The 20605-nt window shown below is 44.6% G+C and overlaps 1 protein-coding gene across 2 annotated transcripts in view; it reads left to right on the top strand.

The window, feature by feature from the left end:
* MHX (magnesium/proton exchanger) overlaps positions 1–7597 on the top strand; it is a 29627-nt gene extending 22030 nt beyond the window's left edge. The window contains exons 4-8 of one of the 2 annotated variants that reach the window (XM_087680192.1): positions 5781–5938; positions 6027–6160; positions 6273–6483; positions 6616–6745; positions 6851–7597. In XM_087680192.1, the coding sequence (XP_087536318.1) occupies positions 5781–5938; positions 6027–6160; positions 6273–6483; positions 6616–6745; positions 6851–7145 (928 nt within the window). In that variant the 3' untranslated portion in view covers positions 7146–7597. Of the gene's footprint in view, positions 1–5780; positions 5939–6017; positions 6161–6272; positions 6484–6615; positions 6746–6850 lie in introns of both variants that reach the window. The other variant, XM_087680191.1, reaches the window with a different exon arrangement.
* Positions 7598–20605: the final 13008 nt, after the last annotated feature.

Genomic DNA, 20605 nt, shown 5'->3' with positions numbered 1-20605 from the left:
TCCCCTAGACTAGCATTCTCAAGCTACAATTGGTGCACTCAGTTCTCTCGAGTGGAGTTGCAAATTTTCTTGTTAGTTATTGGGCATTTTCAGCAATCACCTTGTATGAGCACCTTTGCGGGTAGGGGTAGTGTCACAAGGCAGCTAGGATTGAGATCATTGATCATCTTGGTGGTTGTGCAGCAGTCGGCTGCATTTTATGGTTGGTCACTGGCTGGTTGGCTAGTTTGCTGGCCACCCTACATATTATATTGCTTTGTTTTGTGCTATATATGGCCACTAGGCAGCCTCCCTTGCATCACTTGTCGTTTTAGGTGTTGGTGAGAGAGGCCGGCTCAAGGAGATACTTCAAAAGCCCCTTGTATATCTATCCTCTTCATTTCAGCATTCATTGACTATAGATTTCTGTGTCCTTTTGTTTCTTCTCTCTCTCCCTCTTCTTTGGTCTTGTTTCTCTCTCCTCCATTGCTAGTCTTGTTTTCTCATAGTTAGTATTAGAGCAACCTTTGCACAGGTTGCAAATAGCCACTGCCGTTGGTGCTGCTCCGCGCCCGAGGTCCTGCCATCAGCTTCATCAGCTCGAGTGAGGAAGAGAACAACTACAACAATTGTCCTATAGTGCATAGTCGCCGTCAAGCTACCCACCTGGAAGAGCTACTAGTTGAGCTCTCAGTCCGACTTTAGCTTCGCTAGTGTTTAGCCAAGTACACCTTAGCTTTGCCACAGTCATCAGCTCGCTGCCCACCATTGTGCCATTTGCGCTAGATTGCGTCACCAACACTTGCTCAGGCTGCTTGCCAGCTGCGCTTGACTTGCACCACTCTGCTCTGTACCCAGTGCTGCTTGAGTGTGCAGCTACTAGGGAAGGAGGAAGATGAATGGATGTTTTTGCCAAGTGGAAGGAGTGCCAAATAAATTGGCACAAACAACGAAAACTAGCCGATTGCAATTTGGGGACAAAAATATGACCGACCAACATTTAATATTGGTAAAATACCAAAAAATCTGAAAAAAAATCCTAGGAAAGGTGTACAATGTTCGGTAGGTGAGGCAGATTGACAAATGCAAAAATTACTCAGGAAATGTTCACAAAATTCTGATTGGAGGAGAAAATGTATTGAAAGGCAATAAATTGAGTACTCTAGAATGAGCTACCTCCTCCGTCAAAACAGATGTTAGATAACTTACCTTTGGGAAAGAAGATTTTCTTCAAAGCATGTTCTTATTAATGGGTATTGCATAACTTTACCTATCATTGTGATACTACTTATGGTGACAATTTACATCCTTTGTGGTTGGAAGTTTAAGAAATTATAAAGAAAACCTTCTAGTTTATTTTTCAAAGCTCCTAAAGTCCTCGTCTAACTTAGACTTAGGCCCACAAGTAGAAGATGACAAGGCATGATTGCTAAGACCCTCTCTCAGATCCTGGATGTGGGGGAAGGCCAAGGAAGAAACGGGTGGCAAGAGGAATGCGAATGTCGATGAAGTCCGTAGATGTAGACTGCTAATGAAGAAGCTCCTCACGATCCTAGGAAACCCCCTTTGTAGCACTAGGGGTGAGGAAATCCACAGCCGCATTGTCGAGATCGTTCCCCTCTAAAAGTGATGGGGGGGTACGAGGGAACCACCGGAAGAGAGGGTGGGGGATTGGAAGGAACTTGTGGAAAAGATGGTGCACAAGCGGGAACGGGTGTAGCAATAGACAGTTGCCTTTGAGGACCCTGCATAAGAGAAGGTGAATGGAGCCTGTAAAGCTTGCTCTCGTGCCAAGTAGTCGCGATAACAGCCCCTGTAGAAGAATCCTCAATACAAACAGCCTGCTTAGTGAAGACAACTTGGGTACCAAGCCTAGTAAGGCCATAAACTAAGAGGAGTGGAAAGCCCATGTCCGAAAGATAAAGGGCGTGTGAAAGGGAGCTCGAAGCGTGGTTGGGAAACAAAGGCAAAGTGCCAACACCACTAATAGGCACCGATACAATGTCACCAATCGTGATTGCACCCTTAGAGGGACGTAGATCTTGCAACAAATCACCTCGTGGAGTCATACGACTAGAAGCTCCACTATCAACCAGCCAAAGTCTCTTTGAAGACGAGGCAACCATTGAAGAAGACTCCTCCAACTCAACAATATGAAGGAACACGGACTCATGGGTAGCTATTGGAGTAGAGGTAGAAGGCTCGGATATTTTAGCTCCATCCTTTGCTCTTGGCCGAAGGTGAGGGTACTTCTTCCAACATTTCCCCAATGGATGTCTACCCTTCCCACAGAATGGGCATTTAGACTTCTTTGAATCGGAGTTAGAGCTTGAAAAACTCTCCTGTCATTTAGCCTGTGACTTCCCTTTCTTCTTCTCCCTACCTACCAAACCTGGAACAAAAGCCTTGGTGGAGGTGGATCCATTGGCAATTTCTTTGGCATGCTCGCCATGCTCCAAAACAAGCAGGGCAAGCTCCTCCCATAGAAGCTTCTCATGGGTCCTCGATGTAAGAAGGTTGGTGTAGAAGATATCAAACGGGGGAGATGGCAACTGAGTCAAAAGAATCATGGCCATATCCTCTAAAGAGATCATCCTGCCAAGGGATGCAAGCTCATGCCTCATATCCTCCAACCTGTTAATATGATTCTTTATGGAAGAAGAATCATCAACAACAAGTATTGGTAATTTCTTCTCGAGAGTAATTTGGTAGGCAAATGTCTTTTGATGGTACAAAGAAGCAACCTTTGTCCACACTTTCACTGCTTTTCGCAACCTGTGTACGTACACTAGGACAGAATCCTATAAGCTTACAAAGAGGAAAGATTGGACTCTAGAGTTGAGTTGATCCCATAAGGCTACATGATCCCTTGATGATCCAACAGTGGGATCCACCACGGGACAAGGCATAGGGTGGGTAACAAGCTCCCAAAGATCGAAGGTATCAAGGGTACAATCCACCACAACCAAAGCGATTAGTTTGAACCATCAAGCTGGTCCTCTTTGCCCAAAGAGGGGAGTATGGGTACTTGTCTCATCCATGAGAAATCAGCTCTGTCTCTCTCTTAAGTGATGATGCCATGTGAGAGTGCACAACGGAAGAGGGAACATGAACACAGAGACCAGGGTTGCATTTCGTGCGTGTACAGAATGTTCATTATGGTACCATTCCATATGGTCATACCGTATGGTTCTATATAGGATCCGTGCATTCGAATTGTTCCGAAAGGACGACTATTGCCTGCATGCACAATCTGACCATTGAGGCCGCTTTTCTACATTTTTTTGGGACTCTTTGAAGTTTGAAGTTTGAACTTCACTTTTTCTTTCACACTTCTCCCTTCTCCATGAATCATACTTGCTCTTCTCTTCTCCCTCACCTTAAGGCTTAGCCCTTATAGAAGGGCAGCCCCCTCCCCCCTATCTCACCACACAAATCAGTTTGCAGCTTGCTCTTCTTCTTCAATCTTCTTCAAGCCTCTATCTTCTTCAAGCACCCTACTCCCTCTCTCCCTCTCCCTCTCTCTCCCTCTTACTCTCCCTTTTCCTCACCTCTTCTAAGTTTCTCCTATGCCCATCTTCAATGATCTCTACATGGAGCTCGAGGAGATTAATCATCAAGTCTCACACACCCAGCAAGGGCGTCGAGTTATTGCTCGAGTTGCAAGCACTAGGACCACTGCTACACCACCCATCAAGACCTATGTGAGGCGAAGCTCGGGGAGTTCCTCTATTGCCATGTTGTTGTTGTAGTCTCCAGAGGATGCTCCAATTAGAGAGCCCGAGTATGATGATGATGGGAACGTCATCGGTGGTGGGGACTTTGGTGAGGTGTATAAGGCCTCTTCTAGTGAGGGCAACTCTCCACCTTCTAATGTACCCATGCCTGCTGAGGAGTCCTCATGAGTGATGAGCCATTTTGTATTTTGTCATTTAGAGTCTTTTTATGAGCATTGAGTGATAGGCTATATCATCTTTCATAGCAAATGCCATTTTGTATCTTTTTCTCTCACTTAATCGAACATGTTACGGTTTACCTGACTTAAGTTTTAAGTTTCGACTCTTATATGGCCTTGCAATTGTTGTCTAAACTCAAATCCATGGAAACTTTGCTTTCCATGATCTATCTTTAAGTTGCACAGTTTATATGTGTGTAGGCTAATTTTATAAATAATTTTATGTTTATTTTTTAAATGAACGTACGAAACAACGTATTTTATTCTTAAAATTTTTGTGTACGTACTAAACCACACATATTTGCATATTGAACGTATCGCACTAAATGTACGGAACCACCTTGACAGAGACAAAGGAATAGAGAGAGACTGCAAGAAAAGATGAAAGAAATCTGTGCTGAACAAGGAAAGAATGCTGAATACAAGAGGATTGATCAATCCTTGCATGCAGCCCACAGCATCAGTGAGGGCACCGGATCAAGCTGACGATGACAGTAGCATCGGAGATGGAGGAAGATGGCGGAGTCGGAGTGTGCACTTGCCAAGGAAGGAGGAAGATGAATGAATGTGTTTGCCAAGTGGGAGGAGTGCCAAATAAATAGGCACAAACCATAAAAACTGGCTGACTGCAATCTAGGGCCAAAAATATGGTTGACCAGCATTTAATGCTGGTAAAATGCTTGAAAATCTTAGAAAAAATCCTGGCAAAGGTGGGCAATGTCCGGTAGGTGAAGCAGATTGATGAATGCAAAAACTACCTGGGAAATGCACACAAAATCTCGACTGGAGGAGAAAATGCTCTGAAAGTAAATAAATTGAGTGCTCTAGAATGAGCTACCTCTTCTGTCAAAATAGATGACATACATATCAGAGCTCCTCCTAAAGTCCTTGTTTGTGACTCAGACTGAGGCTCATAGGCAGGAGATGACAAGGGGAAAGAGCAAGGGAGCAAGGAGAAGACATGGAAGGAGGAGAGGCACAGTGAGTAGAGCAGTGATGAGGGTTGCAAAAGGGAACTGCAGGTGGCGCTGGTAGCAGTGTTGAGGTGGAGGTGGTAACTTGCAGGCAACAACACTAAGGTGGCAACACAGGCTGCAGGAGATAAGGGTGGCAGCAAAGGTTGTGTGGGGAAGGGGAAAAAACGGGGAGCGGGGCGGGGCATAGGAAGGTGGTGGACAAGCAGGGAGGCAAGGAAATGTGTGAGGCCGGGAGGCAGAGGGGCAGCAGCACAAAGGCAGGAGAAGAGCGTGAAAGGCAGGGGAGTCAGCTATGGGGGCAAGCAGTGGGACTTGGGAGGGTCCACTGTCCTAAATTACTCTGGACAGTGACTATTCATACTCTCTGCAGGAGATCATGAGGGATCCCCATTGTAGCCAATCCCTGTGATAAGTCATGTGACTAGTAGCGAAAACTGTCTCATCAACATCACATAGATGAACAGATATTGAGCACCATTGAAGAGGGCCTTTGGCAGTAGTATTGAACTCCTTTTGATGTGTGTGGGGATTTGCGTAGTTGCTGAGTTTGGGGTGCCAGCCCATGCTTGCATCTCGCAAACATTAAAATCTTTTTAAAATGCTTGAAATCAAATTCTCTTGAAACATGAGACTGCTCTGCAAGAGTGTGCTCTTCCACCACACGAAAATCATTCCATTTCTCTGCAAACACTGTATAGTGTACATGAAATTGTGCATTGTACTAATTTAGCACAGACACGATTAGTATTCCATTCTACAATTTTCATAAAGAACAAAAGTCAAAAGGTAGTTGTATTAGATGAGATAGGCATTCCATCCTCTCATGTAAGCATGCGTAAGAGTTCAGTCTGTTGTGTTTTTCTGAACAGGTTGGACCATAAAAAGCGTAATGATTGGATTTCAGCTGAAATTTCTAGCGGTTGTGAAACCCTCAAATCACAACCTGATATATCTGGTTGTGAGGCATCAGATACAGAGGATGCTGTTGTCAACTACACACATTCATCCGAGCGTTCTGCTCATAATAGTATGCATAATATCTATGCATGTGCTCTCATTTTTAGACATGTTTTTGGTTTTTACAGCTTGTGTTATGGGTGTTTTAGAGACTAAAGTCCGAGAACAAGATGATTTCTCACTTCTTATGGGTGGCCACGACCTCCAGAATGCACATCCAGATGGACAGGAAGGCCATGCTTGGATGTACACAAAACACCTTTGGAGACAACAGTTCTATGGTGTTGCAATGGTAATCTTTTTTACATGCAGTGATTCTGTCATTGATGTGATTGCTATACTTTTAATTCTAGATCAATGATTGAGAGCCAATGAAGTTTTGAGTCCACTGCTGATAATTGCAGCTTGATGGGTGCCGTGACTCGAATGGGAAGTGGATGTCTAAATTGAACATCAGCTATGAGGTGTTTGTTCTTCCCTGGAGATTCTTCTTTGCATTTGTACCTCCCCATACTGTGTTTCATGGCTGGGCAACGTTTTTGTCCTCCCTCGTTTTCATCACTGGAATCAGCTACATTGTGACTCGGCTCACTGATGTAATAGGTTGTGTTACAGGTAAACTTCAAGTATACATACTATAATACACAAATGCAAGCTAATGCAAGGATCATGGCACCTGTGCAATACTCATTTATTTGGCTGATTTTAGAATGTTATAATACGTTTTCCTTCTCTTTGTTTTGGCAGGAATTAGTCCTTATGTCATTGCTCTAACAGTTTTGGCAACGGGAACCTCATGGCCTGATCTTGCAGCCAGCATGATTGCAGCACACCGTCAGGCAACTGCTGACTCTGCTATTGCAAACATCACTTGCAGGTACATATAGTCACGTGAGATTCAAAGAGATCCTTTTTGAAGCTGTGTAGTAGTGAGCATAGTAGTGAATGAATTTGTGATCTGATCTCTGCTTGAATGTTGCAGCAATTCTGTCAACATATTTATTGGCATTGGCATACCGTGGGTTATTGGTACGACATACAACAGTATTGTCTTGAAGGAACAGCTTAGAGTACCATCCCTTGAGTTGGGGTTCATTCTAATTGTCTATTTCATTACATTTGTCTTTTGTATTTTGGTGTTAATTGCAAGGAGGTATTTTTTGGGTGGGGAACTAGGAGGACCTCGAATTTGGGCATGGGCATCAAGTGGCTTCATTTTATCTTTGTGGGCAATTTTTCTTGTACTATCTTGTCTTCGAATATATGGGGTTCTCTGAAACTTTAAAAAATGTTGGAAACATATTTTGTAAGTCCAAAGTTTTCAGTTTGTCAAAGTTGAAATGCTTGATTTTAAAGACAAGAAACTAAGAAACACACATAAGATGAGGGTTATAGAAGTAAGAATTTGGGAGTATTCAAAAGCGTATGTAAATTACAAGTAGTTCAAAACAAGGTGAAAGCTCACTTAGGCTTGGCTCTTTGCATGTACACTCAAACGAAAGATCATGTAGAAAAATATTGGTGGCATCTTTTGAGAGTGTAGAGCTTTGCTTGGCAACATCATTCTTAGGGGCCTTCCTCTAGGAGGGGAGCCATGGAAGAAAAGTTTGCTTTGGAGACTAGAAGAGATTATCCCTTAGGTGAGCGATCCTTGATAGCCAATCTTGACTCACATAATTTAGATTTTTTTTGGATCGTTGAATGTAGGGTAGGCAACTCTTCTCTTCAACAATATTTTAAACCCTAGACTGGAGCAACGTAGAGCTAGATTGGGTTGTTTTTCGAAGGGGTTATCTTTTTCTTAAGAGTTAGATACGAGTAGGCATGGATCTTTATTCTTTATAGTTGGAGATGATAACTAACTAGCAAAAAGGAAGGAGATTTTGCAAAGTACGTGTCAAATGGAAGCGGTGCGTGATCATTTTTGTTGATGAGCCTTAAGAATTATTGTACATGATCATTTGTGTTGGTAAGCCTTGAGAATTATAATATATGGAGAGCTAGTTTCTTTGACTTATAGTATATGTGAGACTGGTTGTAGGCACTTAAGGTCCTTTGAGAAAGGTAATAGCATGCATGAGAGATGTTATTGTGGAGACTCAAAAGTAGATTGCCTTAGATTTGACTAGATCTAGAGCACAACTCTTGGGGTAGTCTTTCAAGGCACTTATAAACAAAGGATAATTGATTCAACTTGAAACAACGGACTAGTTGGTGGATATGAGGATTTTCATACAAGTACTCTTCAACAAATATGTGAAGACCCAAGCTAGACACGTAGTAGTTCTTCAATTGGTACGTAAGTTTAAGACCCAAATTGGACACGAGATAATTAGTTGTCTCATAGAAAAGTGAAGAACTAGATTGGAAAATTAGTTAATATTGTCTATTTTGGAGAGGATTCTTGGGGTTTGGAAATAGACTTGGATGCTCCACAAATGTGGATGAGCTTTATTTTAGAGGGGGTACACAATGTGGTATCCACGGGCAAACATGGGTACTTTATACTTGGAGATATGATAGATTAATGATAAATGAGGTGAATTTGATTATGTTTGTAGGCTATTGTCAAACTGGTAGGATTGTGTCATATTGTAATAGTTGGTACATTGGTCGATATCCAATTATGTGTATTGAGGAGGGATGGAGTTTATCAAGGGAGATCCTTTTAGATGGTTGGAAATTAGGAGAGAGTGGAGAAACTCTCTCCAAGATTAGTGTTTAAAAATCTCATTTATGCTTGAAAACACTGTGTGTAGAAATAATAGGTTGTAACAAAGGCATCAAATAATGTTATAGAAGTTTGGAGGTCAAGTTGTATAAAGTATATAGTTGATAGGTTGATATAAGATAGCTTTGTTGGACAACATTATGCACACATGATCATGGGACATACGACAAGGAGCCAACATGCTTTGGGGAGGCAATTGGTAAAGTTGAATTGGATGTAGTGATGGGTAAAGAAATGGTTGCTTTGGACATAGGATTTAGTGCCATTACAAGAGGATAAGATGCCAATCGGATGTAACTAGGTGTAGAAGATAAACTATAATGTAGATGGTTCAATAAGAGTTCAATAAGCAGGCACATGCCAAGATTAGTTGCCAATAGATATGCTCAAATGTATAGAACAATCTCCAAGGATAGCTTCAACCTTGTTTGCAAAAATGATAAGTGGAAGAGTAATGATTGCCATGGTTACATCAAGATGTTGGGAAGTATAGCAAATGGATGCGAAGGATGCATTCTTAAATCACGAGTTGCAAAAGGTGTACTTGGAACAACCAAAGGGTTATGCACATCGAAATTTTGTAAGTTATATACGTGAGCTTAAAGGGACATTATATTGTTTGAAGCAAGCACCTCATGCATGTCAAAACACAATCAATAAGTTCTTTAATGTTATTAGGGTTGAAGTCAGTAAGGCTAATTGTTTAACATATGTAGTAAAAAAGATGCTAAAGGGTGAGTTTGACATGAAAGACTTGGAAAATGTAAGGTACTTGGTCCTTGAAGTCATAAGAACACTACTAGTATATGGTTGTTGCAAATATAATATGTGCTAGACATTTTGGCAAAGAATGGGATGATAAGATGTAAGCCAATAGTCATATTAATTGAATATAATGTAAAGTTGATATCTAATGTGGGAGAATTGTTAAAGGATCCAAAAATTTACACGAACTAATTGATCCTCCTGCTTCTGAGCAGGATGAGGATAGAAGACATCCCGTGTAGAAGGTGGACAAACTGGACAACCCTTGTGTGGAAAAGTGTTGGGGTAAAGGATTATGTACCTATGTTGCCATGTGTTTACTACACACATCATGATCGCATGTGGCGGGCACCCATCATTGTCACTTTATTCTTTATTCTTTCAATGACAATTAAATAATTGAAGTCTAGTCACACATTATGATTGTTTGAGTTCCCACATCTTGAGTCTCTTTGTCTTGCTCTCTTGGTCCATCCTCCTCCATAGCTTGCATCTCTCTTGCTTTGGCTTGCTCATACTGCTCGGGCTTTTCTCTTCAGCTCATATTAGAGCCAACCATTTGAGGAGCTTCTTTGTTAACCCCAACACGAAGAAAGCAAAAAGAAGTGGAAAAGACGCAGGGCAAAGGTGGAAAAAAGGTAGCCCGACTAAAGAAAGAAAAGGAGAAAAGGCCAAAAGCGCAAGGGCAACCTTAAAAGTCCAAGGCAAAGGCAAAAGGGGAAAGGCACATTTTAAAATAAAAAGGCGCACCCTGAAATCTTGTAAACGAGCGCCGGGCTCTCACCCGTGCAATTTGTAAAGGTAGACGGGCGGTGGACAGGAAGCTAGGAAGATAGAAGGACAATGGGAAAAAGGGCCTAGGCTACGGTCGGCCATGTAAAAAAGGAGAAAAGGGGATGACCGCCCAAAAGGGATATAGGGTTTTGTATATAAAGTTGAAAAGTGAATGAGAAGCTCATTCTTGTGTGTGGCCAAAAGTAGCTCTCCTCTTCTTCTTCTTCTTCTTGTTCTTGCTTGCTTGAGCTTGTGCTTGAGAGAGGGAGTGTGAGTGTGAGGGAGTGAGTGTGTGAGGGTGAGGGACCGAGGAGGAGAAGCTCTCCATCGTCTCCTCTCTTCTTCTCTTCTCTTCTCTTCTCTTGTCTTGCTCGCGGCAATGGAGCTTGGAGCTTGGAGCGGGAGGATCGAGCTTGCTTGAAGCTTGCACTTGGATCGTGGAGCTACCGAAGTGTGCGGGAGAGGAGGTAACTCGAACGGCATCAAGGTAAGCTCACTACACCCGTAGATATGGATGGCGCGTCGGCTATGTGAGAGGTAGCCATTAGTGCTCGGCTTGGAACGCTTGAATCAATAAGCGGTCTGTGGGTCTTGGCGGTTGAGCGAAAGCTCCCACATTTTGGTTCCGTTGCCGGGACCTACAGATTCAAGCCTTGAGCGCTTGCGCGCTTCGAATCGAGCATTGGAGTAGGGTTTGCCCTGAAACGGTGCTTGAGGTAGATAGGTAGGAAGCGAGGGGGTTGAAGAGGGTATTCGATCTCCTTGGCAAGTAGGTTTTTTGCTTTCTGAGATTTATGCTGTGGAATGGAGTAGTATAGGTATTTATTTTATGATTTGGATGCATTTAGGGTACGAAAAAACAAAGAAAAAGAAGAAAAAACAAGCAAACAGCAGGGTTTTCTGTTGCTGTATAACAGGCTAAAACAGGGAAATAAGGCACCAGATTCAAGTTTCTGGGAAGATAGGGACATGGAATTAGCTGTGAGGTTCTGTAGTGCTCGGAAAGGACCTTAAGAGGTCTGGGAGGCCAGGACAGACCTCATTTCCTTGGTTTGCCTTGTGTGAGAGAGAGAGAGAGAGAGAATTTCTGGTTCACAGGACGAGGAAGCGTTGCCCCGATTCTTAGGCGCCGGTGATTCGTGCTGCTCTAGGTGAGTCTGGTGTTTTCCAACAAGTGCTCTAATCAGATCTAGAAAGTTGGTGGCGATTGCGTGCAGCAGAGAGTAAGGAGAGGTCAAACACGCAGGAATCGCGCCCACCGCCGACGCACTCGGACCAACTCGCTGTGGTCCGATTCCCAGAATCGGACCAACTCAGAATCGGACCACTCTGTCCGATCCGATTCCCAGAATCGGACCACTTTTTGATCCGACTCTTAGAATCGGACGTGACCAAAATCGGGCCACTGGTCCGATCAGACCCACCCAAAATCGGACGTCCGATTCTGATAATCGGACTCCTGAAAATCGGACATCTGAGAATCGGACAAAAAACTATCAAAATCGGACATGTGCCTAGAACACAAATTTTGATACATCTAAACCTCGAAAATTGACCCCAAAGACCACGTAGAGCTAAAGGCACATCACAGATCCATCACTGGGCTGAAACTTAGAGCACGTAGTTCAAAATTTGGCTATAAGCGGTCCTTCAAATTGCATATGGCGTTCGCCGTAACGGCCCTGCGGGCTAGGGGGGACTGCCCCCCCCGGACCTCCGCAGAGGGGGCTGCCCCCTCCGCACCTCCCCCGAGTAGGTTGGAGAGAAAACGCGTGCCGTGACAGGATCTCCAAATTGGACCCTAGAGTAGTAATGGCTCTACGCGAGCATGGATTCTCATTTGCAAAAGAGCAACCAACAGCCCGTACCCGAATAGAGACAAACAGAGACCCTAGAACATCAATGGGCCAATCTAGCCATCAAGGGCAAAAAGGCCACACCACGAGAACACAAAGACATTGTGTTCATACCATGTCTAGTCAGAGTGAAATGCAACATCAGCAAGCTGCAAATGCCAAGATGACTAGACATGACACTCTTGACGAGAGATGTATCTTGAGCAGCACTGCACTGTCTATCCAAGACTGCAGTGGAGAATCCACATCTGGTCGTGCAGTCGAGAACTCAAGGGCATCTGTCAGAAGGCTTAAATTTACAAGCCAGGACCCGGAAGATGAAGACATAGTACCACCTGCTTATCTTAGGGTCAAACTCACCGCAGAAGGAGAGCATAGTGTTGATGCTCTCATTGATGAAGGAGCAGATTTCAATATCTTGACTTACGAAGCATGGACTCTACTGGGTCAACCAGAGCTCAAACCGACTGATGCAACTCTTAACCCTTACGGGGAACACCCACAAGCACTTCTAGGGAAGTGCAGAATTCTTGTAACTATTGAAACAGAAAGCTTGCCAGTCCTGTTCTATGTTCCTCCAAATAGCGAGAATTGTGGAAAGGAAATCCTCCTAGGAAGGCCCTTCAAAAAGGCAACGAAGTGTGAAGCCGACTATATAGCACAGAGGATACACCTAACACTACCAGGTGTGAGGATAATCACAACATTTAGCAAGGGTGACCTCACTAAACCTTGAAGGAAGGGAAATGAGCATTCTGACATACCAAGCAAGCCTAGTAATGAGAGCAAGGAGTTGTTGAAAGAGTTGATACAAGCGTAGGTTGAACGGAGAGAACCAGTGAGTGAGGCTGTACTTGAGACAAAAAGGTTAGGAGACAAGGCCAAGGATAGGGTTTGGACTCAAAAATCTCGTGGAAGACCATGAAAGAAGCCCAAGCCTTATAGGCGAAGGCATCGATGGAGACCTAGCACAACGCCACGATGGATATCCAAGGCGTTGCTTCGGGCTCAAGGGTATTATGCAGGAAATCATTGGATTTGGGTACCCAAACTCCCTGCTAAGCCACCTCTATCAGAAGCCCAAATTATGTTCAAAGCAAAGAGGCGTAGGAGGAAAACTAAACGAAAGGCCAAGTCTCGAACCAAAAATATTGGAGTGATCGAGCCCCTCACTATTGAAATCAAGAAACCAAACATGGCCTATCAAAAAGTAGATCCCCAGCCTGGCGTACTTAGCAAGCAGATATCAGAGGTAACTGTCAAGCGTGCACAAGGCCCATTAGTGCCCAAGGAGCCCTTGACTTCCGAAGAGGATAATGGGCACCACGGGCACAACATTGCTCATAATAAGGTTGATCACTCAACAAAGCTAATGACAGAATCGTCTAACAATCACGAGCAAATTCTCCAGGCAGTGCCAAGCCCATGTAGGAGTCCCAGATCTCCTACATCCTCTTCACCTAAAGTGACACGTGAAGAGCGGCAGCATCAGCCTCGTGCCGCTGCTCAACCTACACAAGTGAAGGTGCAAAGGGCAACAAAAGGCACAACCACTTCTGATCTGCCTAGGGACTTGACACCGCAGTCTACCAATGGTAGCCAGTCCGCTGAACTAGCCACCACTACTTCCAATCAGGGATCACAGCAGTCACAGCCCTTGGCCGTGACAATGCCCCTTGCGGAATGTGTCCTTAGTGGTTTACCTGTGAAGGAGATGTTGCAACCAACTTCATTAACAACTCCAGTACTCTCAAAGTGCCTAAAGCCTAGGCTGGAGGAGTTAAACACAAGGGAGTTGGTTGAAGAGCTAGACTCCCTGAAAAGGGAGGCAGCTGTGCCCTCACAGCTTGGTAAGGCTATTCAGCAGGCCACGACGATGTCCCATGAGGCCACACTAGTGAAGGGAAATGCTGAGGCCCAACCAAGCACGTCAGCGGTTGACTTAGCCCAAGGTCCTGAGCCATTAGATGCACCTGTGCTGACCAAGAAAAAGAGGAGAAAACAACGAAGACAACAGCAATCACAGGTGGTTATGGACCCCAAGAGCGATGGAGAGCTGGGGAAAAAAGCATCAAGTCCATCTACCAATGAACCCACTGATGCCTCTCCTAATAGCGGTGAAACCTCAGACACGTCTGTGTGCTCTGACAAACCAAAGCAACCGTTGCCATCAACAGTTGCTTGCAACACTCTATCCGCTGACAATAGAACTCGCATTGATCAATCAAGAGTGGATACAATGCTGTCACAACAGGGTGACAAATCTATACTAGTCACATCCGAGAAGAACCAGGACGAAATAATAGCAAAACCTCAGGAGAAACGTGAGAACCCCAAGAGCATAAGAAAACCTAGTGTAGACCAATCTTGCTCATCTAGGCCTGAGCCCCCAGCCATGCTAAAGCCTAAGGAAACTCTTAGAACTTTGCATGAGATAGCAACCGAGCAAGCCTTCGTTGAACATAGAAGTGTCACAGAATGCTTAACTGAGTTGAAGGCTAAGCTCAAAGTGGTCGCGCGTGTCTACGTCCTTGCGGACGTGGGCACGATCCCCAAGGAACAACTTGGAGATTACTTGATCTTTCCTCTATCATGGGAAGAACAAGAACATCTTAACGAGCACTACGATAGGCTCCTGCCTGAACAGATGCGACTCATCCTTGACGAGGAGGCTAACGAACTACGCTTAACCGTCACGTTCAATGAAGTGCTCTGTCGACCGAATCTCGTAGACTTAGAGCTACTAAAGCGACTGTCAGCAGGCCAGAGTCAATTTGAGCAGCGTTGGTGCGAAAGCCGCGTCGTAATGGCCGAACTAGGGGCTCAGATCATGACGGTCTCAAAAGAGCGATTGGCCAAATGGCGGTCTCAAAGAGACCCAACCTACGTGGCACCAACTTCCCTTCAAGTGCTCACTGACATTCGGGGTGCGGACTTGGCTGGGACTAGGCTACAGGGCCCTTTGATTGATAAGGTTCTCACCGAAGAAGCGTTACATATTGCCAGTAGACTCGGTCAAGGTTCCATGCTACTCGACGTGGCAAAATATCTATCAGTATTAAGTCAGCTGCCACGAATACTAGATGCGTGTGCCATGCTCCGGTACAACCCCGAGTTCTACACTTGGTTCTTATCCTCGTGAGGTGACATGGATTCATAGATATGTATATAAATAAACACTGATTTTTGTGTCACCATGTATAAACAATATCAACATACACAAGCAATGATAGTCAAGCGCAGGGAGAAGAGTCGGGTCGGACAGGCTAAGCTCCTCAGGTTCTCCTCTCATCACACTTTTAAAAGCTGTGTGACCATTCCCACCTCCAAGTGAAGGGCATGCAACCCACATTACCTCCATAGGAGGCCTTGACCAACAAACACTGATGTTGTAGACAGGGTGCAGTCCCTTTCTATACACCTTCTTCCCTTTTTGGTCTATCCTCCCGAGGATGTACCCTGTCCCACTCCATGACAACCATTCCACGCGACTTAGCCTAAACTAATATCCGCTAATGACTGGAGGCAACGCGAACATCAGCATGGGGACCATTCCCCTACAACAAACACCGCATGCCTCACCCCTCCCCTTCTTGTCATATGCGCTTCATAAACCACACTAAAATCCCTTCCATGCAAACATTTGTCTCCTGTATCAAGGTCTAACCCTTGGTTCGCACCTTGCAGGTTTCCTTTTTTGGCGGAACGCATGGAGAATCATGGAGAGTTGGCTTGCAAAGGCGCTCTTCGCAGAAGGCGGGAGCATGTGGCACGCGCCCCTCCACCAGAGCGCTATGTGCCCACCATCAAGAGGTATGCCAAGAAGCGGGGCCCTAAGCGACATTGCCCAGGGCGAAGGCCGAAGAACCCACGAGTCAAGAAAGTCGAGACTCGAAACCTGCAACAGGCCACAGCACTAGTGGTACACACTCCCAGCTCCCGCTCAGGCCCCAGATGCTCAAAGGCAGAAAGGGCAGCTCGGGAACGAGAAGAATTTAATGAATTATTTAAAGAAATTCTGGAGACGGTAGCGTGCCGGGATTACACCATTCATATCCCGGTCGACATGTTCCCTGCTCACCCCCACGGGAGTCCCACACCAGCAGAGCCCCAATCACCCGATCATCCAGACTCGCCCCGCCTCGTACAAATCGAGTAGCCCATAATGCACAAAGGGCTTATCAAATGATAACTGGCCAGGACTTTTTGTTTTTAATGGTTAAGTGTTCTCGACTTGTTAAGTGTTGACATGTTCCTGACTTGGATGAACTTATTATATTTGCGTTTAATATATGCTACGTCTTTAGCAAAAGAAAAAGCTAATCAAGCGCAGGTGATAAAAGTCTAGTCAACACCATAGAATTCAAATAAGTGATGTCTCCTTGCATTGCACTGGTTTATTATAGTTGCGGCATACACAATGCATATGCTCTCATGAAGCGACAAGTGGATGCAGGATAATACAGGTCCTTGTGCGAAAATGTTCAACGCCCAAATCACCACAACACCCACAACCCCACAGCGAGCCGCGGCAAAGCCACACTGCCGAAAGCACCCTTGCCAATCGCCCACATTGCATGGCCCACAAAACATTCCTGGACCACGCCCCCTTTCTGGGTCAGGCTCTATAGTTGGCTCACGGCAGTCATTACCTCAATTGTACCAACATCGCATGTGCCGCAAGGAGGGTTGCAATATCTCAAGTGTATCTCCCCCTTTCGCCAACTGCTTCTCTAACAGCGAGGCTAGGGCACCATCATCATTGTACTATTCATTTTTTGAGCCTTCGAAGCTTGACATTTTCCAACCCATTGAAAGGCTGATAGCCTCAACATATTGTAATGGATGTACTTAGGCAAAAAAAAAAAAAGAGAGAGAAAAAAGAAAAGAAAATAAAAGAAAAGAAAAGAAAAAAAAAAGTGAATGGAAAAATAAGAAGCACCCACGATCACAGCACAACACCTAGGGGTCCTCAAATTAGGTACGTCTGGTGACCTTGGTCGACCGGCTTCGTCCCTAGTCCCCTAGCCCCTTACACTCACCCACAATTGTTCAGGGCACATCAAGGGTAGGACATACCTCGGGAGCTCGCCTCGCCTATGGTTAGACTTGTCACCCTGAACCACTTGCACAATTCTCTCGCACTCATCTCAATGCCATTACAATCAATAGTGGTAAGCAAGGCATGAAAGACACTGGACAAGTGTAACATACTTTTCTACGAGTAGCCACTAGCTACCAAAAGCTAAGACATCAAGGAGCTCAATTATGCTACATGGCCTTGACAAGACCATAATGATGTCTCAAGCAATATTCAAGTGTACTTTTCCCATCTTCATCGACAAATTTTTCCATCAACTTAGCCCCTTGCTACACTAACCCATTGCTATACAAGGAACCAGGTCGACAGTCTTCTAACTAAGTATAACCTAAATACTCACGAGCACTCACATACTATTTGCACCAAAGCATATACACGGTTTGGGTCCTCAAGGCAGGACAATACTCTAAGATTACTTAGAGTTTCGACCTATCTCCCAAACTAATCAAAATATGTCTTGTGTACGATAAGAAGACTAGCACTACCCCCTAGGAAGAGACCACAGGAGAGGTTTTCAATTGCAGGTGTTGAAGACTCCAACGCAAGTGTCGTTCACTCTTCATCAACACCCAACTCTGAATGCTTATCCCTTACCATCCGACAAGCCCGCAAAGAATCGTCATGTGCAGACTCCCCAACAAGCCAACACTTGTGCTGGCCATCAATGCAATCCCCAACACAGCATAGCCCTACCACCAACTCCAACAACCTTCCACCAGCCACCTTAGCCACCAACAGGCCCCCAGGACCTCCTGCCACACCACCACCAACACTCCTCCATGGAAACCACAGGCGTCCTTGTTACCCACGTCTTCGGTGCATGCTACAGCTTGCTACCTATGACGGTGAGTGCCATGGGACTGGCACTCGTCTAGGAGGGGGGTAATGTTAACCCCAACACGAAGAAAGCAAAAAGAAGTGGAAAAGACGCAGGGCAAAGGCGAAAAAAAGGTAGTCCGACTAAAGAAAGAAAAGAAGAAAAGGCCAAAAGCGTAAGGGTAACCTTAAAAGTCCAAGGCAAAGGCAAAAGGGGAAAGGCGCATTTTAAAATAAAAAGGCGCACCCTGAAATCTTGTAAAAGAGCGCCGGGCTCTCACCCGTGCAATTTGTAAAGGTAGACGGGCGGTGGACAAGAAGCTAGGAAGATAGAAGGACAATGGGAAAAAGGGCCTAGGCTACGGCCGGCCATGTAAAAAAGGAGAAAAGGGGATGACCGCCCAAAAGGGATATAGGGTTTTGTATATAAAGGTGAAAAGTGAATGAGAAGCTCATTCTTGTATGTGGCCAAAAGTAGCTCTCCTCCTCTTCTTCTTCTTCTTGTTCTTGCTTGCTTGAGCTTGTGCTTGAGAGAGGGAGTGTGAGAGTGTGAGGGAGCGAGTGTGTGAGGGTGAGAGACCGAGGAGGAGAAGCTCTCCATCGTCTCCTCTCTTCTTCTCTTCTCTTCTCTTCTCTTGTCTTGCTCGCGGCAATGGAGCTTGGAGCTTGGAGCGGGAGGATCGAGCTTGCTTGAAGCTTGCACTTGGATCGTGGAGCTACCGAAGTGTGCGGGAGAGGAGGTAACTCGAACGGCATCAAGGTAAGTTCACTACACTCGTAGATATGGATGGCACGTCGGCTATGTGAGAGGTAGCCATTAGTGCTCGGCTTGGAACGCTTGAATCAATAAGCGGTCCGTGGGTCTTGGCGGTTGAGCGAAAGCTCCCACATTCTTCTTCATTTGCTTTAGCTTGGATTCAAAGCTTCAACTCAAGGTTTCATGGCAACCATGGCTTCTTCACCCTGAGGTATGCATTGTGCTCCCACTTCATGTCACGGCTTGTTCCTAGCTATTGAGGATTGTTCTAGGTTTGGAAAAGACATTCCTCTCAGTGTTTGAGCCTTAGTCTTGAGTAGCATGACCAACAAGCAAGGCATCTAGCTCAACATGATTTGTGCATGGGTATCCAACTCACTTCCTTGACTTGTAGCAGTCACTTCAAGCTCTTGGAGCTCCCAATCCTTGGTAAATACTTCGGCAATCATTTGGACATTGTGTGGCTTGGTCCTGAGCATTGATAGAAATATTCTTGGTCAGCCATTGCTTCACTATTTGGTACAAACCTGATGTATACCATGTGGATATCAAACATTGAGCTCCATTATGCTTGTTTGATGCTTGGAGGATGTTATTTTGGTGCTTGGATGGTATGGCTATGCTTTGGGATGCTACTTGGATTTCTTAGAGCTTGATTAACTTAGTTTTGTAGAGGTTTATGTTTGTTATACTAGTTTGGATAGCAAGAGTTTCAATTGGGAAGGCTATGCCTATTGAGGCTTGATGCTCTTGGGTATACCACTTGCATGTATTGATGTCTAGCATTGATACTTAGACCCATATTTTGAGTTCAAGGATAATCTACCTTTCTTTTTTTTACTTGTGACACTTTCCCAGTCATGGGACACTTTTCTACTGCCATGTATGCTAATATACCTAAGGATGGCTTGAAACTCTAAGATTGAGGGTGCTTTACTTATAGAGGAGATAAACAGAAAGAATGTGGGTGCAGCTTGTACTTCTCATGCATTGACTGTTAGGGGCAAACATGATGATAAGAGTGGTAATTACCATCGTGGTAGAGATTCACAAAGGTCTTCATCTCATGGATAGTCTTGCAATAAGTCTTGTCATTGTAAGGCCTCTTTGTCATGTCATTACTATGAAAAGCAAGGTCATACTTGGCCGCAGTGCCATAAGATGCCCCATGATAAGTGCAAAGAGAAATGCATTGGCAAAGTGCAAGAAAAGTCTAATGATTGCAACATTGTCCCTAGTAAATCCAGTGTAAAGATTGAAGAGATAAATATACTACAACCTGAGTTAGATGATGAGTACATCTTAGCAACTTCCTCTCTTGATGCTTCTCACTTGACAGATGCTTCGTCTACATATTCTCAGTGTTGGTTGCTTGATTTGGGGGCTTCTTTTAATGTTACCCCGTATAGGGATTGGTTTCAATCTTATCGTAGCATGATAGGTTTTGTGAGACCGAGACTTGGAATTGGATATTATTTACATTGCGAATATACAAATGCAATTTTCTTCAGGTAGCTCTTTTACTTTGCATAATGTACACCATGTACTAGCTTCGACCAAAAGCCTTCTATCTGCTGGGACAATTAGATGATGCAGGCTATTATGTATCTTTTGTTGAACTGCATGAGAGATTATTGGTGGGAATTTTATTTTTTCTCAAGATGCCAAGGCTGGCATCCTCTATCCTTTATTTATATCTAGATCCCTTGAGCATATTTTGGTTGTGGTTGACATACCACATGTATCTTTATGGCATCATTGCCTTGGGAATATGTCCTTAAAGGGAATGAAAATGCTTGCTCGGTTGCAGTATCTTCCGCCTCTTGATTACAAATGTTTTGATTCTTGTGACCGTTGTCTTTATGGTAGCAAGCGGATATGTAGTTCTCATAAAAAGTCTTGACATGATGAGCATGGATGAGCCTTTGGCTCTTGTG

The sequence above is a fragment of the Lygodium microphyllum genome, chromosome 6 (assembly GCF_053477565.2).
Source record: "Lygodium microphyllum isolate KBCC chromosome 6, Lygodium_microphyllum_v1.1.10, whole genome shotgun sequence".
NCBI lineage: Eukaryota > Viridiplantae > Streptophyta > Polypodiopsida > Schizaeales > Lygodiaceae > Lygodium > Lygodium microphyllum.
The sequence above is the reverse complement of the archived record's forward strand: the minus strand, read 5'-3'. Positions and strand labels throughout refer to the sequence as shown.